The 23,169-nt window shown below is 45.4% G+C and overlaps 2 protein-coding genes across 2 annotated transcripts in view; both read left to right on the forward strand.

The window, feature by feature from the left end:
* The first annotated feature begins 6,199 nt into the window (after positions 1-6,199).
* On the forward strand, positions 6,200-15,912 carry LOC120042783 (coilin-like). Its single transcript, XM_038987590.1, has 7 exons — positions 6,200-6,480; positions 6,822-8,142; positions 8,367-8,456; positions 11,562-11,609; positions 13,747-13,816; positions 14,167-14,255; positions 15,004-15,912. The coding sequence occupies exons 1-7, from the start codon at positions 6,230-6,232 to the stop codon at positions 15,061-15,063; spliced, it is 1,929 nt and encodes a 642-aa protein (XP_038843518.1). The 5' UTR covers positions 6,200-6,229; the 3' UTR covers positions 15,064-15,912.
* Positions 15,913-16,599: 687 nt separating this feature from the next.
* Positions 16,600-23,169, forward strand: part of LOC120042780 (rab11 family-interacting protein 4A-like) — a 56,948-nt gene continuing 50,378 nt past the window's right edge. The window contains exon 1 of the mRNA XM_038987584.1: positions 16,600-16,758. Coding sequence (XP_038843512.1) covers positions 16,600-16,758 — 159 coding nt within the window. The remainder of the gene's footprint in view (positions 16,759-23,169) is intronic.

Consider the following 23,169-nt stretch of genomic DNA (forward strand, 5'->3'; position numbering starts at 1 on the left):
TGAGCAGTCTTAGAGTGAGCAGTCTTAGAGTGAGCAGTCTTGGAGTGAGCAGTCTTGGAGTGAGCAGTCTTAGAGTGAGCAAGTCTTGGAGTGAGCAGTCTTGGAGTGAGCAGTCTTGAGCAGTCTTAGAGTGAGCAGTCTTAGAGTGAGCAGTCTTGGAGTGAGCAGTCTTGGAGTGAGCGGTCTTGGAGTGAGCAGTCTTAGAGTGAGCAGTCTTGAGCAGTCTTAGAGTGAGCAGTCTTGAGCAGTCTTAGAGTGAGCAGTCTTGAGCAGTCTTAGAGTGAGCAGTCTTAGAGTGAGCAGTCTTGAGCAGTCTTAGAGTGAGCAGTCTTAGAGTGAGCAGTCTTGAGCAGTCTTAGAGTGAGCAGTCTTGACCTGATGGAACGAGATGTCAACTCGTCCCAGCTAATGCTCTAGGGTTTGGATCCCATCAGTGAGAGTCTGTGTCTCTATCCATCTATCTTCTCTTGAATCGGCTTCATCTTCTACTCGACCTCGTTCTTCAAGGCAGCGATCCTGACTGTCTCATCCTCTCTCAGGAACTGATGAAGCTTCTCAAACTCACCTATTATCTGCTGTTCAGTGTGCTGGGCCTGGAGACAGGGAGAGAACTGTTACTGACCTATTTGCCATAATAAAGCTACATAATTATAAAGTAAGTTACATAAGAGCGGCAGGTAGCCTAGTGTTTAGAGCGTTGGGTCAGTAACCGAAAGTTTGCTAGATCTGTCGTTCTGCACCTAAACAAGGAAGTTAAACTACTGTTCCTAGGCTGTCATTGTAAATAAGAGTTTGCTCTTAACTAACTTGCCTAGTTAAATATGTTTTTTTTTTTACATAGAAAACACTTATCTCACCACTACCATGAGGAATAGTGACAAGGGCTTGGGGTCAGGAAGGGTACCTTAATACGCCCTGCAGTTTCTTCTAAGTCTTGTTGTGCATTAAGACAGGTCCCCAGCTTCCTCCATAGCCTATTCAGGGTAGTCACCAGTTCCCCCTGAAAATATAAATACTTAATGTCAGTGGAGAGAGAGACTGTTTAACGTTAACAGGCCACACGGAAACTGACAGTATGAAAAGTAGACCTGTCTATGTTTTGGTACAGACAGTGGATTTCTTTATGCTATTGTACCTTGTACTAGGAATGTCAAACATCCAGACTGTTACACAGACCCTATGGACACTCGGGTCTGAAGCGCTAGGTTAAATTGTGCTTAGGAGCATTTTTAAACTCTCATCTTTAGTGATGCACGGGTTGACTCGTAACCCGCAGTCCGCATGGCAGTCGCCAGTTCCTCCTGAAAATGCGTTGATGAAGGGCGGGTTGAATAAAGAGAGAAAAAAAAAATCAATACATATATAATTGTGCAATTTATATATATAGGCTAAATATTTCGTTTATTTATTTATTTTAGGCTCTCTGGCATTAGTGCGTAGCAGCTTTAATGCCGAGCTGGGTATGCGCGCCAAATAGCCTACATGCCTATCGCCAAATGCTTTTTGGAACGGGCAGAAAAAGTTCACATTGATCCGTGGAGTTGAAAAAGGACAATGTCGGAGTTTAATTCAATAAGAGAAAGGCTGCGAAATGGAGAGTTGAAAATAAAGAGAAGGGAGGGACAGACAATTAATGTTTGGTAAATATTTGTTGAAGTGGTAAAAGACGATGATAGCAGTGCCGGATGTGTCATGTGTGATGATTGTGAGGCGCTATACAAATTCAACAGTCACAAGCCGGGACTTCAAATAGGCCTATGGCACGTCAAGGGAACTTTTCAAATGGTTTAAATGGAAACTGAAATCTGGACACTGACTGTGGGTCTATAACCTCTCACATAGCCTTAACATTAACTCCTGCTGAATTAAGCAATTTGTCAGTAAAATTATACACCAAATGTCGACAAAAAAAAAAGTATTTGGAAACAGGAGTGGAGATATTATTTATTAATCTCTGCATTTTGAGAGAATCCGAATGTGCAGTTAGATGCCATCTGTTGAGGTGCCTTATTTTGTCAGCATCATAAAAGCTGATAGTATTTCAACCAGATAAAATATGCATCCAAGCCGAACATAAATCAGAAACATGTTGGGTCGTTTTCACAGTTTTATATTTCATTATGAGGTAAAAACGACTGAATGCGCACCAAAACGTGCTATGATTAATTGATTTAGATTATAGTGAAATCGTGAAAATATATGTTTGTCCTGGCTACTTAACTCTTGAGTAGACTCCTCAATGGGGTAGCAGTCGTGTTTTTGGTGGTCTGACAAACACATACAGTGCATTCGGGAAAGTATTCAGACCCCTTGACCCTTTCCAAATGTTGTTATGTTACAGCCGTATTCTAAAATGTATTAAATAAAACATTTTCCTCATCAATCTACACATAATACCCCATAACGTCAAAGCGAAAACAGGTTTTTAGAAATTTTAGCAAATGTATCAAATAAAAAAAACAGAAATACCTTATTTACATAAGTATTCAGACCCTTTGCTATGAGACTCGAAATTGACTCAAAATTGAGCTCAGGTGCATCCTGTGTCCATTGAACATCCTTGAGATGTTTCTACAACTTGTTTGGATTCCACCTGTGGTAAATTCTATTAATTGGACATGATTTGGAAAGGCACACACCAGTTTATATAAGATCCCACAGTTGGCATTGCATGTCAGAGCAAAAACTAAGCAATGAGGTAGAAGGAATTGTCCTTAGAGTTCCAAGAGAGGATTGTGTCGAGGCACAGATCTGGAGAAGGGTACCAAAAAATGTCTGCAGCATTGAAGGTCCCCAAGAACACAGTGGCCCCCATCATTCTTAAATGGAAGAAGTTTGGAACCACCAAGACTCATCCTAGAGCTGGCCGACCTGCCAAACTGAGCAATCGGGGGAGAAGGGCCTTGGTCAGGGAGGTGACCTAGAACCCGATGATCAAACCCTAGAGCAGGAACTGGGATGAGTTGACATCTCGTTCCTTCAAGTCAAGACTCAAGACTTCTCTTTCCAAGTTCACATGATCTGTGGGTTTGATTGATTGACTGGCAGGTAGGTATTGATTGATTTTGATTCTCTCATTTGACCTGCAGAAATGTAAAGCCACAGCGAATACAAGGTAAGTGAACCATCTCTCTCTCTCTCTCCTCTTTATTTCCCTCTCTCCTCTGTTGTTCTGAACCCAGGCCCAAAGCAGCCCTGACTCCTGAATGTTCCTCCAGAGACCGACGCGTTGCTGTACCTGAACAAAACCGGGTCTCGGGATGGCTGGTCGACGTGGCCAAACCCCTGGGAAACCTGCGCTTCAGAGTGTGAGAAGATGAAGGATATTCTGACCTATAGTGAGTATCAATGTGTGATTATACTGTGCAATATGTAGGTTTACAATTTCAATGAAATAAGGGAACTAATGTATCAGAATCAAAGGTTGTACTTCAGAATGTCTCTTTCTCCTCCGCTCCTGTGGTTCTGGACCTCAACACTGCCCAATCAGATTGTGTCGTGTCTGATGACCTGACAAGTGTGGAAAATTCCTGAAAACATTGTGGAACCTCAAGAGTCCTGACAACAGAAATAGGTTTCTTCCCATCAGCTGCGTCCTGGGCTCAGAGGCATATCACTCAGTGGAACACTGTAGGGACGTGGACGTTGGGGACAACGGACACTGGAGGCTGGGTGTGGGCCGAAGGAGCCTAGAGGGGAGGAGGGCCTCAAACTTCACCTGGTCAAACTGCAGTCTGTTGCACAAGGATGGGATCTACAGAGTCATCTCTTCTGTAGTACAGGGTACTGGTCAAAAAGATGGTTCACTAAAGTGCAGGAGACAGACCTCGGAGGATCAGGGTGGTTGTGGACATGGACAGAGGATGTGTGGAATTCTATGAACCCCCCATCCACAATATATCAGTATACGGACTTCGTTACAACTTTGTTAACAAGAGAGTTTTTCCATTTGTTGTCCATGGACAGTCTCCTTTAAGTAACGTACCACTCAAACCCACGGTCTCAGTCCCACCAGTAAACTACTGATTGCTGTGGCTGACAGTATCTCACCGTCAGAGGGTTGACATGTAGGGATATTGGCCATATACCACAAACCCCTGAGGTGCTTTATTGCTATTATAAACTGGTTACTAAAGTAATTAGAGCAGTAAAAACACGTTTTGTCATACCCATGGTATACAGTCTGATATACCTTGGCTGTCAGCCAATCAGCATTCAGGGCTGGAACCACCCAGTTTATAATTGTTGGTAGATTTTAAGGAGGAATTTTTTGTTGACCAAAATTGCTTCTACTTTGTTGTCTACTCTGTTTAAATCAGTTGTAAGGCTGTTTGTTAATAAAACATGTCTTGATACATCTTCTGTGAAGGTTTCCATGTCTTATGTATATCAGTGTTTCCTAACCAGCGGTACTAGAACCCCCGGGGGGTAATTGGCCCCCTGGGGGTACTTGAGGGGGTACTTGAGAAGACTGAGGCCATAGGCTTACTAGTAATGGGCATGAGGGGGTACTCTGGGCAGAGCAAAATGTACTTGGTGGTATAGTAACCAAAAGGTTGGGAACCACTGCTGTACATCATGAAAATGCTTGATCGAAAATACTGCCACTTTACCCTCTCTTGATGTTTACAACTACTACTACCAAAGATTGAGTATACTCTGCCGTCGCCTATTGGCAGGAAAGGGAATCGCATATTTAAACCGTGTGAAACATTCGGCAACTCAGTGCTTCCAGTCAGAGCGTTTGTTTTGAAATGGGGAAGTCAAGTTTTGTAACAATCCAATAGGAGGAAGGAAAACAGCAACTTCATATTACAGTTGGTCGAATAACCAGATTTGTTTCAAATATATAAGAATGCAACTAGCTAGCTAAGCAACTAGTTAGTTAGGTAGCGGTCGAAATTTAAGCAATTGTTTCCTGGAGGAAAATGGGGGAGGGTCATGCTTTTTCAATTTGTCAGGGGGAGGGTTTAGTATTTTTTTGTATTTAGTCCAGGGGAGGGTCATGTAATTTGTAATCGATTTATATGTCAATATTTGTCAGCATTTTGGAATAGCCGAATTCAAACGTACATGTGTAACTTTGGTGTACAACCCTGCTCTCTCTCGTTCTCCTCGCTGAGCTCGGCTGGGTGGGCTCTTAGCTTTCCATTGGCTTATCGATCAGACCCTCTCTGTGATTGGTGTATCAGAACGTGGGCATGTAGAGTATCTGGTGAATCAAATGGTGCGTGTAGTGATGACGTAGGGAGCTAGCGCACAATATGAACAACGGTAGAAATGCTGCATTCAAAACACCTGGGAACTCAGAAAATAGTTTTGAAAGGTCATCCAACTCCGAATTCAAAGTCGGAAACTCAGGCATCTTGCTAGAGCTCTGACTTTCCGAGCTGAAGATCCCTGACATTATTTGTCCTCTGTGTGTTGAGTTCCCAGTTGTCTTGAAAGCGCCAAAAAACTCTGGTTTATCACAACAAGCATGGCGTTGCACAATTATGGAAGGACCACAGCTCGTGAAACATGTATCTTCACTACGATTTACAGGTTTCTTTGCGGTCTCTGTCCGCTGAAGAGAGTCTAGAAAAGTTTAATAACATTTTGGAGTTGAATGGAGATGGTTCCTCAATGTGGAAAAACGTGAAGGGATCAAATCAGGTGTTGGAGGAGTTGCTACTGAGTTTTTCAAGCGATATGTTTATCCTCGGCTGCCTGTCATTACATCTGATTTTGGTTTTTATTAGAAGTATTAGTCTTACATTCTATAGTCAACTTACACACAACACTGACATGCACTACCCCATCAGCTATGTGTGACGTTATAAATGTATGTAGATCTGTCCTTAATGAGAATGTTTTGTTGTTGACCAAAATGTTGCCTACTACTAGGTTCTGCTAATCAATTGTTAGGCTATTTGTTAATAAAACACGTATTGCTCTTCTGTTAAGGGTTTTACGTTTTGAAAAAGACTGCCTCTTTATCGGAATTGTTTTTTAAAAATGTTTTCAACTACCGCTACCAAATATTTTTGAGTATACTTGACTTTGTGGCTGTGTTATCTAGTGGGAACCGGCTAGTGCTTCCGGTATGAGGGAGAGTTTAATGAAATATTTAGCTGGCTAATTCCCTTCCGTACCAACAGGTGGCAGTAACTGAACGAGTCAACTCTTCAAAAGACAGGCAACTAGTTTTAAACGGCGTGTGAGATAGATTTCCTTCCACACAGCAACAATGGCAGCCTCCAATACCAATGTGATACGGGTGCGATTGTATTTTGATTACCCGCCGCCCTCGGTATCCGACTGTCGCATGTGCTGGGTGCTCGTCGATCTGAACAAATGCCGGGTGGTAGCAGACATAGCCAGCGTAATCAGGGAAAAGTTCGACTTCAGTCGCAGGAGCATTTTGAGTCTGTTCATTGAAGACTGCTACCTGCCGCACACAGAGAGCATCTACGTAGTCCGAGACAACGACAGCATCAGGTGCGTCACACACACACACACCCGCCTAGCCAGACATGTTTTTATCCAGTCTGATTCACGCTTAGCTCTAGACCTGCGCTAGCGCCTTGGACAAGAGCTAATGGCGCTGTAACTTTAATTAGGATTTCAGTCAGTGATCTAACCCACGTGGTTGGTTCATTCTATTTATTTGGGTTGGTTATACAGCCTAGATAGCTAGCTACACGGGCTAGCAACAAAACAATAGAGGGATTACACTCCAAGCCTGGTCTTAGCCTAGGCCAATATGTTTTCACACACACCACCCCTAGTACTTTGAGAATATCTACCGTTCCAACCCTCCGTGTTGTGTTGATTGACAGAGTGAAGGTGGACACCCTAACTAAGAAGAAGAAGAGGAGAGATGCTGAGGAGGAGGAGCCCACACAGAACCGAGTGAGTGAAGAGTGGAATAAAAAGAAGAAGAGAAAGAAAGAGGAGAGTCAGGAGGCCGATTCCAACCAGGCTGCGGTTGAAGAGAGGAGGAAAGAAGACAAGAAGAAACAGAAGAAGAAAGATAAGAAGGTGGCGACCAAAACCACTGCCTCGTCCACAGGACCCCCTCCCACCTCGTCTACAGGACCCCCTCCCACCTCGTCCACAGGACCCTCTCCCACCGTAGTCAAAGCGGACAAAAACACCAAGAAGGCTCCGGCGGCCACAGCAGTATCTGTTAACGGTAAAGCCACAGCAAAGACCCCGACTGGGGAAACGGATGACTCTTCTGATTCCAGTGAAAGCAGTAGTGAGGAGGAGGCCCCCAGTAAAACCCTCATGCAGAAACTACCCCCCAAATCCCACTCTGCTAGCTCTACACCCCCTGTCACATCTAAAGCCCCCCCTGTAGTTAAACCCCCAGCCCCCAATAAGAAACCACGCCCACCTCCCTCGTCATCCGATTCGGACTCCTCAGACTCATCGGGTGACGATGCATCTAGCAAAGCCACCACAGGCAAACTTCCCGTTAAAAACCAAACTCCTCTATCCAAGCCTGCTGCCACTCCTCCTACCACCATACCCACAGGCTCCGGAGCTGGTCCTAGGGACAAAACCACCCCCCCCAAGCCCAGACCCAGCCTCCCTTCCTCAGGTCCCAGGACCTCTGTATCCCCTGGCCAGAGAGCTAATGCTCCAGGGCCAGGCTCTACCCCAGCAGTGCAAAAGGCCCACAGGAGGCCTGAGAGCCCAGGCTCTAGTAGTAGTAGCAGTGAGGAGGAGATCCGGCTGGTTATCAAACAACCGGGGATGGGGATAGTCCCTGCTATGGCAGCAGAACCCACCTGGAGAGGCCGAGGCAGGGGAAGCCCTAGGGATGTGGAGAGAGGTGGGGGTAGAGGGGGTAGAGGGGATGGAGGTTGGGGTGGTGGAGGTAGGGGGATTAGAGGGGAGTGGGACAGGGGTCCTCGTGGTGGGGGTAGAGGTGGGGAGTGGGACAGGGGTCCTCGTGGTGGGGGTAGAGGTGGGGAGTGGGACAGGGGCCCTCGTGGTGGGGGTAGAGGAGGGAGAGGGGAAGATAGCGGGGCAGGGGGAGGAGATAATGCAGGGTTTTATTTCAACTATGAAGGTGGACAGCGACAGCAGACTCATCAGCAGCCCCCGTCCTACCAGAACGACTCCCTGATTAACAGCTCTGTGGTGTTCCAGGTAAGTTAACTGACTGCTACACGGTATCCCAGGGTTGGTCAAGTCATTTAGATTGCTTTTTTAAAATCTCATTGAAAAGCACACAACTGGAATTGGAATTTCAGTTTACTTCCTGAATTGAAATGGATTTGACACCAACCCTGTGGCATTCTGTAACCTACTTCTATTGCTGCTGCAACAAAGATGTGTGAGGTATGACATTTATAGGTGTGTGTGTGTTGTAGAACCAATCAGAGAGTGTCCCCAAGAGGGACTACAGTGAGATGCCCCTCCTAGCTGCTCCCCCTCAGGACGGACAGAAGATCGCCTTCAAGGTAACCCACCGCTTATAGACCTTCCAGGTAACCCACCATTTATAGACCTTCCAGGTAACCCACCGCGTATAGACTGACCTTCCAGGTAACCCACCGCTTATAGACCTTCCAGGTAACCCACCGCTTATAGACCTTCCAGGTAACCCACCGCTTATAGACCTTCCAGGTAACCCACCGCTTATAGACCTTCCAGGTAACCCACCGCTTATAGACCTTCCAGGTAACCCACTGCGTATAGACTGACCTTCCAGGTAACCCACCGCGTATAGACTGACCTTCCAGGTAACCCACCGCGTATAGACTGACCTTCCAGGTAACCCACCGCTTATAGACCTTCCAGGTAACCCACCGCTTATAGACCTTCCAGGTAACCCACCGCTTATAGACCTTCCAGGTAACCCACCTCTTATAGACCTTCCAGGTAACCCACCGCTTATAGACCTTCCAGGTAACCCACCGCTTATAGACCTTCCAGGTAACCCACCTCTTATAGACCTTCCAGGTAACCCACCTCTTATAGATCTTCCAGGTAACCCACCGCTTATAGACCTTCCAGGTAACCCACCGCTTATAGACCTTCCAGGTAACCCACCGCTTATAGACCTTCCAGGTAACCCACCTCTTATAGACCTTCCAGGTAACCCACCGCTTATAGACCTTCCAGGTAACCCACCGCTTATAGACCTTCCAGGTAACCCACCGCTTATAGACCTTCCAGGTAACCCACCGCTTATAGACCTTCCAGGTAACCCACCGCTTATAGACCTTCCAGGTAACCCACCGCTTATAGACCTTCCAGGTAACCCACCGCTTATAGACCTTCCAGGTAACCCACCGCTTATAGACCTTCCAGGTAACCCACCGCTTATAGACCTTCCAGGTAACCCACCGCTTATAGACCTTCCAGGTAACCCACCTCTTATAGACCTTCCAGGTAACCCACCTCTTATAGACCTTCCAGGTAACCCACCTCTTATAGACCTTCCAGGTAACCCACCTCTTATAGACCTTCCAGGTAACCCACCGCTTATAGACCTGCTGGTGGAACAGTTCCGTACTCACCACTCAGCTCAGTCTGATACACTGGGTTCAAATAGAAGCAATGCGTTTACCTTCACTCATTTCATGTGTCTTTATTTAGCCAGGCTGGTCCACTCAGTAACACGTGCCACTGTTTCCCAGTGGTTCAAATGGAAGGACCTTTTGTGTACTAGTAGAAAGAAGACCATAGTTGGTGTATAGAATCACTCCATTCAGACTCTGGAGTTTTTCCTGCTTAGGTCATGTGGTCAGGAAACTCCTAGCTGTATGAATTCAGTAGAGTCTCAATGGACGAGGAGGGAAAGAGTTAAAGATGCTGCTGGTGTACAGTGGCAAGAGAAAGTATGTGAACCCTTTGGAATGACCTGTATTTCTGCATTCATTCGTCATCACATTTTATCTGATCTTCATCTAGGTCACAACAATAGACAAACACAGTCTGATTAAACTAATAACACAAACAACTATACGTTATCATGTCTTTATTGAACCCACTGTGTAAACATTCACAGTGCATGGTGGGAAAAGTATGTGATCCCTTGGATTTAATAACTGGTTGACCTTCCTTTCACAGCAATAACCTCAACCAAACGTTTTCTGTAGTTGTGGATCAGACCTGCACAACGGTCAGGAGGAATTTTGGACCGTTCCTCTTTACAAAACTGTTTCAGTTCAGCAATATTCTTGGGATGTCTGGTGTGAACTGCTCTCTTGAGGTCATGCCACAGCATCTCAATCGGGTTGAGGTCAGGACTCTGACTGGGCCGCTCCAGAAGGCGTATTTTCTTCTGTTGAAGCCATTCTGTTGTTGATTTACTTCTGTGTTTTGGGTCGTTGTTCTGTTTCATCACCCAACTTCTGTGGAGCTTCAATTGGTGGACAGATAGCCTAACATTCTCCTGCAAAATGTCTTGATTAATTGGGAATGCATTTTTCTGCCGATGATAGCAAGCTGTCCAGACCCTGAGGCAGCAAAGCAGCTCCAAACCATGATGCTCCCTCCACCATACTTTACAGTTGGGACGAGGTTTTGATGTTGGTGTGCTGTGCCTTTTTTCTCCACACATAGTGTTGTCTGTTCCTTCCAAACAACTCAACTGTAGTTTCATCTGTCCACAGAATATTTTGCCAGAAGCGCTGTGGAACATCCAGGTGCACTTTTGCGAACTTCAGATGTGCAGCAATGTTTTTTTGGACAGCAGTGGATTCTTCCGCGGTGTCCTCCCATGAACACCGTTCTTGTTTAGTGTTTTACCGATCGAAGACTCGTCAACAGAGATGTTAGCATGTTCCAGAGATTTATGTAAGTCTTTAGCTGACACTCTAGGATTCTTCATAACCTCATTGAGCATTCTGCACTGTGCTCTTTCAGTCATCTTTGCAGGACGGCCAGTCCTAGGGAGAGTAGCAACAGTGCTGAACTTTGTCCATTTATAGACTATTTGTCTTACCGTGGACTGATGAACATCAAGGCTTTTAGAGATACTTTTGTAACCCTTTCCAGCTTTATGCAGGTCAACAATTCTTAATCTGGGGTCTTCTGAGATCTATTTTGTTCGAGGCATGGTTCACATCAGGCAATGCTTCTTGTGAATAGCAAACTCAAATTGTGTGTTTTTTTAAAGGGCACGGCAGCTCTAACCAACATCTCCAATCTCGTCTCATTGATTGGACTCCAGGCTAGCTGACTCCTGACTCCAATTAGCTTTTGGAGAAGTCATTAGCCTTGGGGTTCACATACTTTTTCCAACCTACACTGTGAATGTTTAAATTATGTATTCAATATAGACAAGAAAACACACATTATTGTAAGCACACTGTTTGTCTATTGTTGTGAAGATCAGATCAAATTTTATGACCAATTTATGCAGAAATCCAGGTCTTTCCAAAGGGTTCATACTTTTTCTTGTCACTGAAAGTCTCCCAATTTTCCATGTGAATAAAACCTCTAATTAAAATAGAACAGTGAGAGATGACTGTAGAGTTGTGTGTTGCTAAGGTGCTACACGACCTCCATGTAACTCATTATCACTCTGTCGTGTGTGTGTGTGTGTGTGTTCACAGCTGCTGGAGCTGACAGAGAACTACACGCCAGAGGTGTCTGAGTATAAAGTAAGTAAAAATAGTTGAAAGACTCACTGTTTTCTCTCTCCTCTGTGTCTGGTATAACTTGAGGAGAAAGGGCTGTCTGAACACGGTTAGGAACTGTTTCCTCTCCTCAGTGTCTGGTATAACTTGAGGAGAAAGAGCTGTCTGAACACGGTTAGGAACTGTTTCCTCTCCTCGGTGTCTGGTATAACTTGAGGAGAAAGAGCTGTTGAACACGGTTAGGAACTGTTTCCTCTCCTCAGTGTCTGGTATAACTTGAGGAGAAAGAGCTGTCTGAACACGGTTAGGAACTGTTTCCTCTCCTCAGTGTCTGGTATAACTTGAGGAGAAAGAGCTGTCTGAACACGGTTAGGAACTGTTTCCTCTCCTCGGTGTCTGGTATAACTTGAGGAGAAAGAGCTGTCTGAACACGGTTAGGAACTGTTTCCTCCCCTCAGTGTCTGGTATAACTTGAGGAGAAAGAGCTGTCTGAACACGGTTAGGAACTGTTTCCTCTCCTCAGTGTCTGGTATAACTTGAGGAGAAAGAGCTGTCTGAACACAGTTAGGAACTGTTTCCTCTCCTCAGTGTCTGGTATAACTTGAGGAGAAAGAGCTGTTGAACACGGTTAGGAACTGTTTCCTCTCCTCAGTGTCTGGTATAACTAGAGGAGAAAGAGCTGTTGAACACAGTTAGGAACTGTTTCCTCTCCTCAGTGTCTGGTATAACTAGAGGAGAAAGAGCTGTCTGAACACGGTTAGGAACTGTTTCCTCTCCTCTGTGTCTGGTATAACTTGAGGAGAAAGAGCTGTCTGAACACGGTTAGGAACTGTTTCCTCTCCTCGGTGTCTGGTATAACTTGAGGAGAAAGAGCTGTCTGAACACGGTTAGGAACTGTTTCCTCCCCTCAGTGTCTGGTATAACTTGAGGAGAAAGAGCTGTTGAACACGGTTAGGAACTGTTTCCTCTCCTCAGTGTCTGGTATAACTAGAGGAGAAAGAGCTGTTGAACACAGTTAGGAACTGTTTCCTCTCCTCAGTGTCTGGTATAACTTGAGGAGAAAGAGCTGTTGAACACAGTTAGGAACTGTTTCCTCTCCTCAGTGTCTGGTATAACTAGAGGAGAAAGAGCTGTCTGAACACGGTTAGGAACTGTTTCCTCTCCTCGGTGTCTGGTATAACTTGAGGAGAAAGAGCTGTTGAACACGGTTAGGAACTGTTTCCTCTCCTCGGTGTCTGGTATAACTTGAGGAGAAAGAGCTGTTGAACACGGTTAGGAACTGTTTCCTCTCCTCAGTGTCTGGTATAACTTGAGGAGAAAGAGCTGTCTGAACACGGTTAGGAACTGTTTCCTCTCCTCAGTGTCTGGTATAACTTGAGGAGAAAGAGCCGTCTGAACACGGTTAGGAACTGTTTCCTCTCCTCGGTGTCTGGTATAACTTGAGGAGAAAGAGCTGTCTGAACACGGTTAGGAACTGTTTCCTCCCCTCGGTGTCTGGTATAACTTGAGGAGAAAGAGCTGTCTGAACACGGTTAGGAACTGTTTCCTCAGTGTCTGGTATAACTTGAGGAGAAAGAGCTGTCTGAACACAGTTAGGAACTGTTTCCTCTCCTCGGTGTCTGGTATAACTTGAGGAGAAAGAGCTGTCTGAACACAGTTAGGAACTGTTTCCTCTCCTCAGTGTCTGGTATAACTTGAGGAGAAAGAGCTGTCTGAACACGGTTAGGAACTGTTTCCTGTCTCCTCAGTGTCTGGTATAACTTGAGGAGAAAGAGCTGTCTGAACACGGTTAGGAACTGTTTCCTCTCCTCAGTGTCTGGTATAACTTGAGGAGAAAGAGCTGTCTGAACACGGTTAGGAACTGTTTCCTGTCTCCTCAGTGTCTGGTATAACTTGAGAAAGAGCTGTCTGAACACAGTTAGGAACTGTTTCCTCTCCTCAGTGTCTGGTATAACTTGAGGAGAAAGAGCTGTCTGAACACGGTTAGGAACTGTTTCCTCTAACAGTATGTGGACAGCACTTTTTTTTCTCAAGTTATGCTCTGAACTCGGACTAAATACATGTGGTAAGAAATGTTTATATGCTGCGTATTAAAAAAATTATAAGCTGTTTCGTTTGGGTAATGTTCTTTCTCACTGTGTGTGTCTCCCTGTTTTATCAGGAGGGGAAAATCATTCATTTTGACCACAGCACCAAACAGATTGAGCTAGAACTGCTCTCTGCTCATCAAGGTAAGGCCAAACCGATGGCTGCTCTCTGCCTATCAAGGTAGGATGAAGATCCATCACTTAACAGTTGAAATGAATGGGGGGGGGAAATGAAGGAAATAACTGTTGAATGGCGATTCTCCACCCTTCTCCCGAAGTGTGCACTGGCACAACTTCCTGTCATTGGATTGGTGTGATGATTGGCTGGAGTGAGCTTCCATTGTTAAATCCACGATGAGAAGTGTTCCAGTGCACTCTGGGAGAACGGTGGAGAATTGGGACTCGGGCGATGTTTCCCTCAGCCATCTGAAGGCACATGGCACTACCGGACCTTACCAAGATAGACCACCCTAACATGTGTGTCTGCCCCTCAGCCCCGGTGGAGCCGGGGAAGTTTGACCTGGTCTATCAGAACGCTGATGGGTCAGAGAGTGTGGAGTACGCTGTGTCCCGGGGCTCCAGGGTAAGACATAAATACTGTTACTGTACAGCGTTATTTGAGACCCTGTCTACATGCAGTAAATCTGCAGTACAATTGAACTGCAGCACATTCGTCATCATTTAGACTTCATTTCTACAATAGTGTATTATCAGATTGTATGTCAGGGTCTGGGTCTGGCGTAACACTCTGGGGGGGGTAGCATAGTGTATTATCAGATTGTAGGTCAGGGTCTGGTGTAACACTCTGATTGTATGTCAGGGTCAGGGTCTGGTGTAACACTCTGATTGTATGTCAGGGTCAGGGTCTGGTGTAACACTCTGATTGTATGTCTGGGTCTGGTGTAACACTCTGTCAGGGTCTGGCGTAACACTCTGGGGGGGGTAGCTTAACCTTTGAATGTTCTGGTTCCATTGACCACCCTCTCTTCACTAAGCAGGCCTCTTCTCACTCTGTACTGTCTGTGTGACACTGTTTGGATGAGCTAACCCCCCTCTCTATTGTCCCTGACTGCATTTTAACCCCATCACCCACATGTTGAGGGGGAAGCTGTTCATTGTCCAATGAATGTCCCTTATAATCGTTTAGTTGAAAGAGAAAACCGTTGTGATACTTTAAACCCGGCATAATGGGGGTTAAATATTCCAATTAAACCGCTGTATGTGCAGAATTCGGAATGTTGTGGTTTTCCGGTTACCACGGGGATGTGTTTGTGTTGTCACTCCCATAGAATTGAATAGAATCCTTTTTCAGTGTCTTTCTCTCTCTGCAGGTGACTGAACGTTGGGACTCACTGCTGGAACCCAGGCTAGTTGTTGGGAATTTGAGCTGAGGAACAAGATGGACGTTCTTGGTCGACTTGGCCCAGGCATTTCTAAAACACTGGGCCCCCCCCCCCCCCTTGAGTTCCCCAGTATTGGCCAAATTATAATAATTTGGCACACAACCCTAATTTAGACTGGGTTAAAAGATGGACCAGCCCAAATCTGGCATTTTCCAGATCTGCCCCATGGCCAGTCCGTTTCTGGTTGGGAGGATGGACTGGGGCTTGTTCTGACACCCCCATAGACGGTTTACCCTGGACCCAGATGAAGCTGGAGATGTTCCATTGACTATGATTTTGTTTAGTTCAGGAGTAGAGCCTTAATCTGGGTCTGGGAAACCAGCCTTACTGTCAACATGTGGTTGACTCTACAGTCTCTCTGATGAAGAGCTGTATACGGGTAGATATTTTACCTTACCAAACCCCTTATCCCAGCCTTACCCCTTTTTATATTACCCTGCTCCTCCCTACACTGGGGGTTTCAGCCTTAGGGCAGGCTTTTGTTCCAGCCCAACACAACAACAAAAATCTGGTCAATTCCACTTCAAGTCAACTAATTCAGGATAACATTTTTTTATGAAGATTTGTTCAATTCAATAGTTTTGAGTTTCAGTTTATTTCCTCAGTAAACAAGAGTTAAAATGAAATTGACCAGAACCTTGGATTCAGCGACTCAAAGTCTGGATTAAAGCTATTGATTAGTTTTAGTTCTGGGTGTGATGAGCACCATTTTAATGACCCACTCAAACCTTCTAATGTTGTATTGTGGAAGGGAGGGTACAGGGTAGGTTGCGTAAGTACCGTCAAATATGTTATTTAATCTTTGGTCTTGACTTGACACATTGATATAACTGTGAATGTCCCATCTTTCCTTTTTTTTTTTTTTTGTAAGATAATAAAGTTTGATATCCTATGATTGGATATGTGGGGTTTCTTAAACAATGCTATAGTTTCAGTAGTTATTAAGAAGAGCATCCTCCCCCGAGATGTCAGGACAATTTAATGGAATGTAAGTAGCTATTCAGGGTAACCATGGAGCTGGGGCTTGTACAAGGAAAATACATACTTTGGCGATTGGGAAAACGTTTGTCATATTTAGTTATGTTTTTACTTTTAAATATCACCATTTATTTCACATTGATTTACAGTAATGATTAACTTCCAATTGTCTATTCAATAGTCCTATGGTTGGAAAACAATCAACGAGCTAGATGGTGTCACAATAACATCAAATTGTATCTTTCTCAATATCATAAATTAAAAACACCTGACACTGTAAAAACACGCTCATGGGCAGATGTTTACGTAAGTAAAATTTTTTCCCCTTTACGATCGTGAATCGTAGCAATTTATCGTCTCTACCCACCGCGCGGCCGTCAGTGGTCCTTCCCATTCCGTAACGGGATGCTGCTGATGTCACAGCACCAACCGAGCCAGTCAGCAACGGCACCAGCGGAGAACAGCAACCGGAATGATGGCGACTACAGAACGAATTCAAACAAAGTCCGTTCAATAACGACATTATCTGACAAACCGAACTCTAAGATGGAAGGAAACGTCTTCCCCGATCAAGAACAGCTTCTCGGGTTCCTGAAAAAGCTCAAGGAGGTATTCGACGTGTGTGATGAGGATGCTGATGGTTACATTCGGGTCGAACATTTTGTGGATTTGGGGCTCCAGTTCGGGCAGGGTGACAGAGATGAGGTAAGTCTCCATCTGTCGGTTGACGACATCCACGGTTGCTTATGATGATGATGAATGACAATTTAGAGGAGATTTGATCGAATAAAGCACCTGTCTGTGCAAATGTTTTGAAATATGATCATAACATTATTAGGCCGTATGCGTGTACGTTAGTTTATTACAAATGTATTAATCGCCAACGTTGATATGACACTGAGACAAACAGGTTGCCAGCCAGAACCGAATGAGATCTCGAGGTGACCGTTGGATTTATTTTCTGATGGATTATACGATTTGGTGTAATATCAAACCTGTCTGATAGGATCATTGAGTTGACATGGTCTAAATAGAACGATACATTCTCATTGACGTCAACACATCTGTACGCGCGCCAACCACAGGTAGGCGTGTTCGTCCAGGATATTCAGACATCGATAGGTCTATCATAATGGGTATGGTGAGTCAGACCTAATGGGGGGATATATATATATATATATATATATATATATATTACGATTGTACCGGAGATCGTGGGGTTACATTTGCCAGGTTGACATTAGGCTTTATCAATGCACTCATTCATTTCACATGAATCATTATCACTTCTCTGTAATGAATTAGAAATAAAACAATTATTATAGATTTGGAAAACTATTGGTGTCTGCTGTTTCGCTTGTCACTGTACAGTTTTTCCAATACACCTTTATAAAATTGTGAAGCTTACATTCATCCAACCGACATCAATACAAAAACATTGAAATGCCATATTTTAGTATCATGTGGAAGCTTATTTAACCCTGTTACAATATCCTTATAACAGACAGGCAGGGCAGGAAGACAAGCAGGCAGACTGACAGGCATACAGACAGACAGGCAGGGCAGGAAGAGGGGCAGGGAAGGTAGGTAGACACAGGTAGGGCAGGAAGACAGGCAGGGAAGGTAGGCAGACAGACAGGCAGGAAGACAGGCAGGGAAGGTAGGCAGACAGACAGGCAGGGCAGGAAGACAGGCAGGCAGACTGACCGGCATATAGACAGGCAGGGCAGGAACACAGGCAGGGAAGGTAGACAGACAGGCAGGGCAGGAAGACAGGCAGGGAAGGTAGGCAGACAGACAGGCAGGGCAGGAAGACAGGCAGGCAGACTGACTGGCATAAGACAGGCAGGGCAGGAACACAGGCAGACTGACAGGCAGACTGACAGCCAGACTGACAGGCATACAGACAGGCAGGAAGACAGGCAGGCAGGGCAGGAAGACAGGAAGCTGAGGTGCAGCCTAGTAAACGACCTGTCTCTGTCTCAGCAGGATATCACTAAATTACAGTTCCCTGCTTTTCTGATAAATGCTCTGTGTATCTTTCCTTCCTGAGACAAGATATCTATTTATCTACACTGAGTGTACAAAACATTAAGAACACCTGCTCTTTCCATTACATAGACTGACCAGGTGAATCCAGGTGAAATCTATGATCCCTTATTGATGACACTTGTTAAATCCACTTCAAATCAGAAAAAAGGGTTCTACAGCTGTCCCCAAAAGATAACCCTTTTTGTTCCAGGTAGAAAGGGTTCTACCTGCAACCAAAAAGGGTTCTTCAAAGGGTTCTCCTATGGGTACAGTTGAAGAACCCTTTAAGGTTCTAGATTTTTCTTTTTATCCTGAGAGTGTAGATGAAGGGGAGGAGACAGGTTAAATATAGATGTTTAAGCCTTGAGGCAATTGGGTATGGATTGTGTCTGTGTACCATTCAGAAAGTGAATGGCAAGACAAAATATTTAAGTGCCTTTGAACCGGGTGTGGTAGTAGGTGCCAGGCGCACCGATTTGTGTCAAGAACTGCAACGCTGCTGTGTTCTTCACGCTCAACAGTTTCCTGTGTGTATCAAGAATGGTCCACCACCCAAAGGACATCCAGACAACTGGACACCGCTGTCCCTCGAGAACAGCCTGAATCGTTCGGGGCATGGATTCTACAAGGTGTCGGAAATGTTTGTTTCTCAATTGGTATCAAGGGACCTAACGTGTGCCAGGAAAACATTACCCACACCTTTACACCACCACCACCAGCCTGTACTGTTGACACCAGGCACCATTACACCACCACCACCAGCCTGTACTGTTGACACCAGGCACCATTACACCACCTCCACCAGCCTGTACTGTTGACACCAGGCACCATTACACCACCGCCACCAGCCTGTACCAGGCAGGATGGAAAGGGAAAGGGGGGATACCTAGTCAGTTGTAAAGGGAAAGGGGGGATACCTAGTCAGTTGTAAAGGGAAAGGGGGGATACCTAGTCAGTTGTAAAGGGAAAGGGGGGATACCTAGTCAGTTGTAAAGGGAAAGGGGGGATACCTAGTCAGTTGTAAAGGGAAAGGGGGATACCTAGTCAGTTGCACAACTGAATGCATTCAACTGAAATGTCCATTTACTCATGCTGCTTACGCCAAATCCTGAACCGGGATTCGTCGGACCAGACGATGTTTTCCCACTCCTCAAATGTTTTGGTGTTCGCGTGCCCGCTGGAGCCGCTTCTTCCTGTTTGTAGCTGATAGGAGGGGAACCCGGGGTGGTCGTCTGCTGCAACAGCCCATCCATGACAAGGACCGATGAGATGTGCATTCTGAGATGCCGTTTTACACACCACTGTTGTCCTGCTCTGTTATTTGCCTGTTTGTGTCCCTCCTGTCAGCTTGCACCATTCTTTCCGTTCTCCTTCGTCTTCTCTCATCAACGAGCTGTTTTCTCCCACAGGTCTGCTGCTGACTGGATGTTTTGTGTTGGTAGTTCCATTCTGGATAAACCCTAGACACTGTTGTGTGTGAAAAGCCCAGGAGGGCAGATGTTTCTGAGATACTGAGTCGCTTAGGTCACTGGTTTTGCCCATTCTAACTTTCAATAGAACAGTAACTGAATGCCTTGATGTCTGCCTGCTTCATACAGCACGGCCACGTCTGTCTGTCTGTCTGTCTGTCTGTCTGTCTGTCTGTCTGTCTGTCTGTCTGTCTGTCTGTCTGTCTGTCTGTCTGTCTGTCTGTCTGTCTGTCTGCCTGCTTCATACAGCACGGCCACGTCTGTCTGTCTGTCTGTCTGTCTGTCTGTCTGTCTGTCTGTCTGTCTGTCTGTCTGTCTGCCTGCTTCATACAGCACGGCCACGTCTGTCTGTCTGTCTGTCTGTCTGTCTGTCTGTCTGTCTGTCTGTCTGTCTGCCTGCTTCATACAGCACGGCCACGTCTGTCTGTCTGTCTGTCTGTCTGTCTGTCTGTCTGTCTGTCTGTCTGTCTGCCTGCTTCATACAGCACGGCCACGTCTGTCTGTCTGTCTGTCTGTCTGTCTGTCTGTCTGTCTGTCTGTCTGTCTGTCTGTCTGTCTGCCTGCTTCATACAGCACGGCCACGTCTGTCTGTCTGTCTGTCTGTCTGTCTGTCTGTCTGTCTGTCTGTCTGTCTGTCTGTCTGCCTGCTTCATACAGCACGGCCACGTCTGTCTGTCTGTCTGTCTGTCTGTCTGCCTGTCTGCCTGCCTGCTTTATACAGCACGGCCACGTCTGTCTGTCTGTCTGTCTGTCTGTCTGTCTGTCTGCCTGCTTTATACAGCACGGCCACGTCTGTCTGTCTGTCTGTCTGTCTGTCTGTCTGTCTGTCTGTCTGTCTGTCTGTCTGTCTGTCTGCCTGCTTCATACAGCACGGCCACGTCTGTCTGTCTGTCTGTCTGTCTGTCTGTCTGCCTGCTTCATACAGCACGGCCACGTCTGTCTGTCTGTCTGTCTGTCTGTCTGTCTGTCTGTCTGTCTGCCTGCTTTATACAGCACGGCCACGGCCACGGGACTCACTGTCTGTAGGAGCAATCCATTTTCATGAACGGGGTGGTGTACCTAATAAACTGTCTGGTGTATGTAAATCTGTCTCTCCCTCGCTCTTTGTGTCTGTCTGCCTGTAACTATCTATATGTCTGACTGTGTCTCTGTCTGTCTACTGAAACTCACATACAGTAAATCTCAGATGTAATCCAATCTCCAGGTTATGATGGCTCCAGCTGTGAGGCTAATGGGTTTGTGTAGTCTTGATGCTAACGAGGAACATTTAACGCAGGGTAAACACACATCCAATGTTTTTCTTGTGTTTTTCACATTTCCGTCCCAGATGCCAAGATGAGTAGGCCTAACATTTCTCTGTGTAGAGGGCCTGTGTGTGATGTCTACTTTCCAGATTCCACTAGTATGGAGTGTAGTCGGATGTACACAGGATCTGTCAAATAGATGTTGTATTCCCAATATACCCTACAGAGGCAGCTCAGTGTATCAACACAGTAATACACCCTAGAGAGGCAGCTCAGTGCATCAACACAGTAATATACCCTACAGAGGCAGCTCAGTGCATCAACACAGTAATATACCCTACAGAGGCAGCTCAGTAATATACCCTACAGAGGCAGCTCAGTGCATCAACACAGTAATATACCCTACAGAGGCAGCTCAGTGCATCAACACAGTAATATACCCTACAGAGGCAGCTCAGTGTATCAACACAGTAATATACCCTACAGAGGCAGCTCAGTGCATCAACACAGTAATATACCCTACAGAGGCAGCTCAGTAATATACCCTACAGAGGCAGCTCAGTGTATCAACACAGTAATATACCCTACAGAGGCAGCTCAGTGCATCAACACAGTAATATACCCTAGAGAGGCAGCTCAGTGCATCAACAGTAATATACCCTACAGAGGCAGCTCAGTGCATCAACACAGTAATATACCCTACAGAGGCAGCTCAGTGCATCAACACAGTAATATACCCTACAGAGGCAGCTCAGTGCATCAACACAGTAATATACCCTAGAGGCAGCTCAGTGTATCAACACAGTAATATACCCTACAGAGGCAGCTCAGTGTATCAACACAGTAATATACCCTAGAGAGGCAGCTCAGTGCATCAACACAGTAATATACCCTACAGAGGCAGCTCAGTGCATCAACAGTAATATACCCTACAGAGGCAGCTCAGTGTATCAACACAACTCAACAGTAATATACCCATAGTAATTAGTGTCCTTCATGCCAATGAAGTGAAATTCCTCCTGGGAAATTACATTCTTTATAGCTTTCAAATGGGAGATTTGAATGGTTGTATGTGATGGCCATCTTGGTATTTCTGTTGGTACTTAGGTCTTGAATAATGGTTGTTAATAGCATCCTGTTTACCAGTGAACAGGTTGTGTTAGTGGTTGTTATTTGTGGTTAGTGGTTGTTATTTGTGGTTAGTGGTTGTTATTTGTGGTTAGTGGTTGTTATTTGTTACGTACGCCTCTTGGAAGAGGGAACACAACACCCTGCTATAACTCAACGTGGAGTGAAAAGAGGTATGGGACTGTAGGTGCGAGTAAGGATGACAAAAGGCAGAGAATTTACCGTTTACTGGGAATTTATTGCTTCCTTCACACGGTAAATGTGGAAAAACGGCTGAACAGAACCAAAGAAAGTAAATGTCAAAGCCCCCTCTCCTACCTACCCACTACTTACCTGCCTACCCACCCACTACTTACCTACCTACCCACCCACCCACTACTTACCTGCCTACCCACCCACCCACTACTTACCTGCCTACCCACCCACCCACTACTTACCTGCCTACCCACCCACTACTTACCTGCCTACCCACCCACTACTTACCTACCCACCCACCCACTACTTACCTGCCTGCCTACCCACCCACCCACTACTTACCTGCCTACCCACCCACTACTTACCTGCCTGCCTACCCACTACTTACCTAACTAGCACCACCTGGTGCGCTAACCAAAATACAGGGGCCTCTTGCCTAAGCACTCCCTAGGCACCTTCCCCTTCCCCCCTGGGAACAAAAACTGAATACAAACACCAATAATAAAAATTTAAAAAAGCATCCTATTGACACACAGGACATACTAATAATCTCTCTCTCAGCAACAACCAACACAGGACATACTAATAATCTCTCAGCAACAACCAACACAGGACATACTAATAATCTCTCTCTCAGCAACAACCAACACAGGACATACTAATAATCTCTCTCTCAGCAACAACCAACACAGGACATACTAATAATCTCTCTCAGCAACAACCAACACAGGACATACTAATAATCTCTCTCTCAGCAACAACCAACACAGGACATAGTAATAATCTCTGAGCAACAACCAACACAGGACATACTAATAATCTCTCAGCAACAACCAACACAGGACATACTAATAATCTCTCAGCAACAACCAACACAGGACATACTAATAATCTCTCAGCAACAACCAACACAGGACATAGTAATAATCTCTCTCTCAGTAACAACCAACACAGGACATAGTAATAATCTCTCTCTCAGCAACAACCAACACAGGACATACTAATAATCTCTCTCTCAGCAACAACCAACACAGGACATACTAATAATC

Source organism: Salvelinus namaycush, unplaced genomic scaffold, assembly GCF_016432855.1.
Source record: "Salvelinus namaycush isolate Seneca unplaced genomic scaffold, SaNama_1.0 Scaffold78, whole genome shotgun sequence".
NCBI lineage: Eukaryota > Metazoa > Chordata > Actinopteri > Salmoniformes > Salmonidae > Salvelinus > Salvelinus namaycush.

Bases quoted from the DNA above. Each gene is read 5' to 3' on its own strand.
- LOC120042783 (XM_038987590.1), top strand. From the start codon at position 6,230: ATGGCAGCCTCCAATACCAATGTGATACGGGTGCGATTGTATTTTGAT. The intron at 11,610-13,746 runs GTAAGTAAAAAT...CTGTTTTATCAG, and splicing joins CAGAGGTGTCTGAGTATAAA to GAGGGGAAAATCATTCATTT. The intron at 13,817-14,166 runs GTAAGGCCAAAC...TCTGCCCCTCAG, and splicing joins ACTGCTCTCTGCTCATCAAG to CCCCGGTGGAGCCGGGGAAG.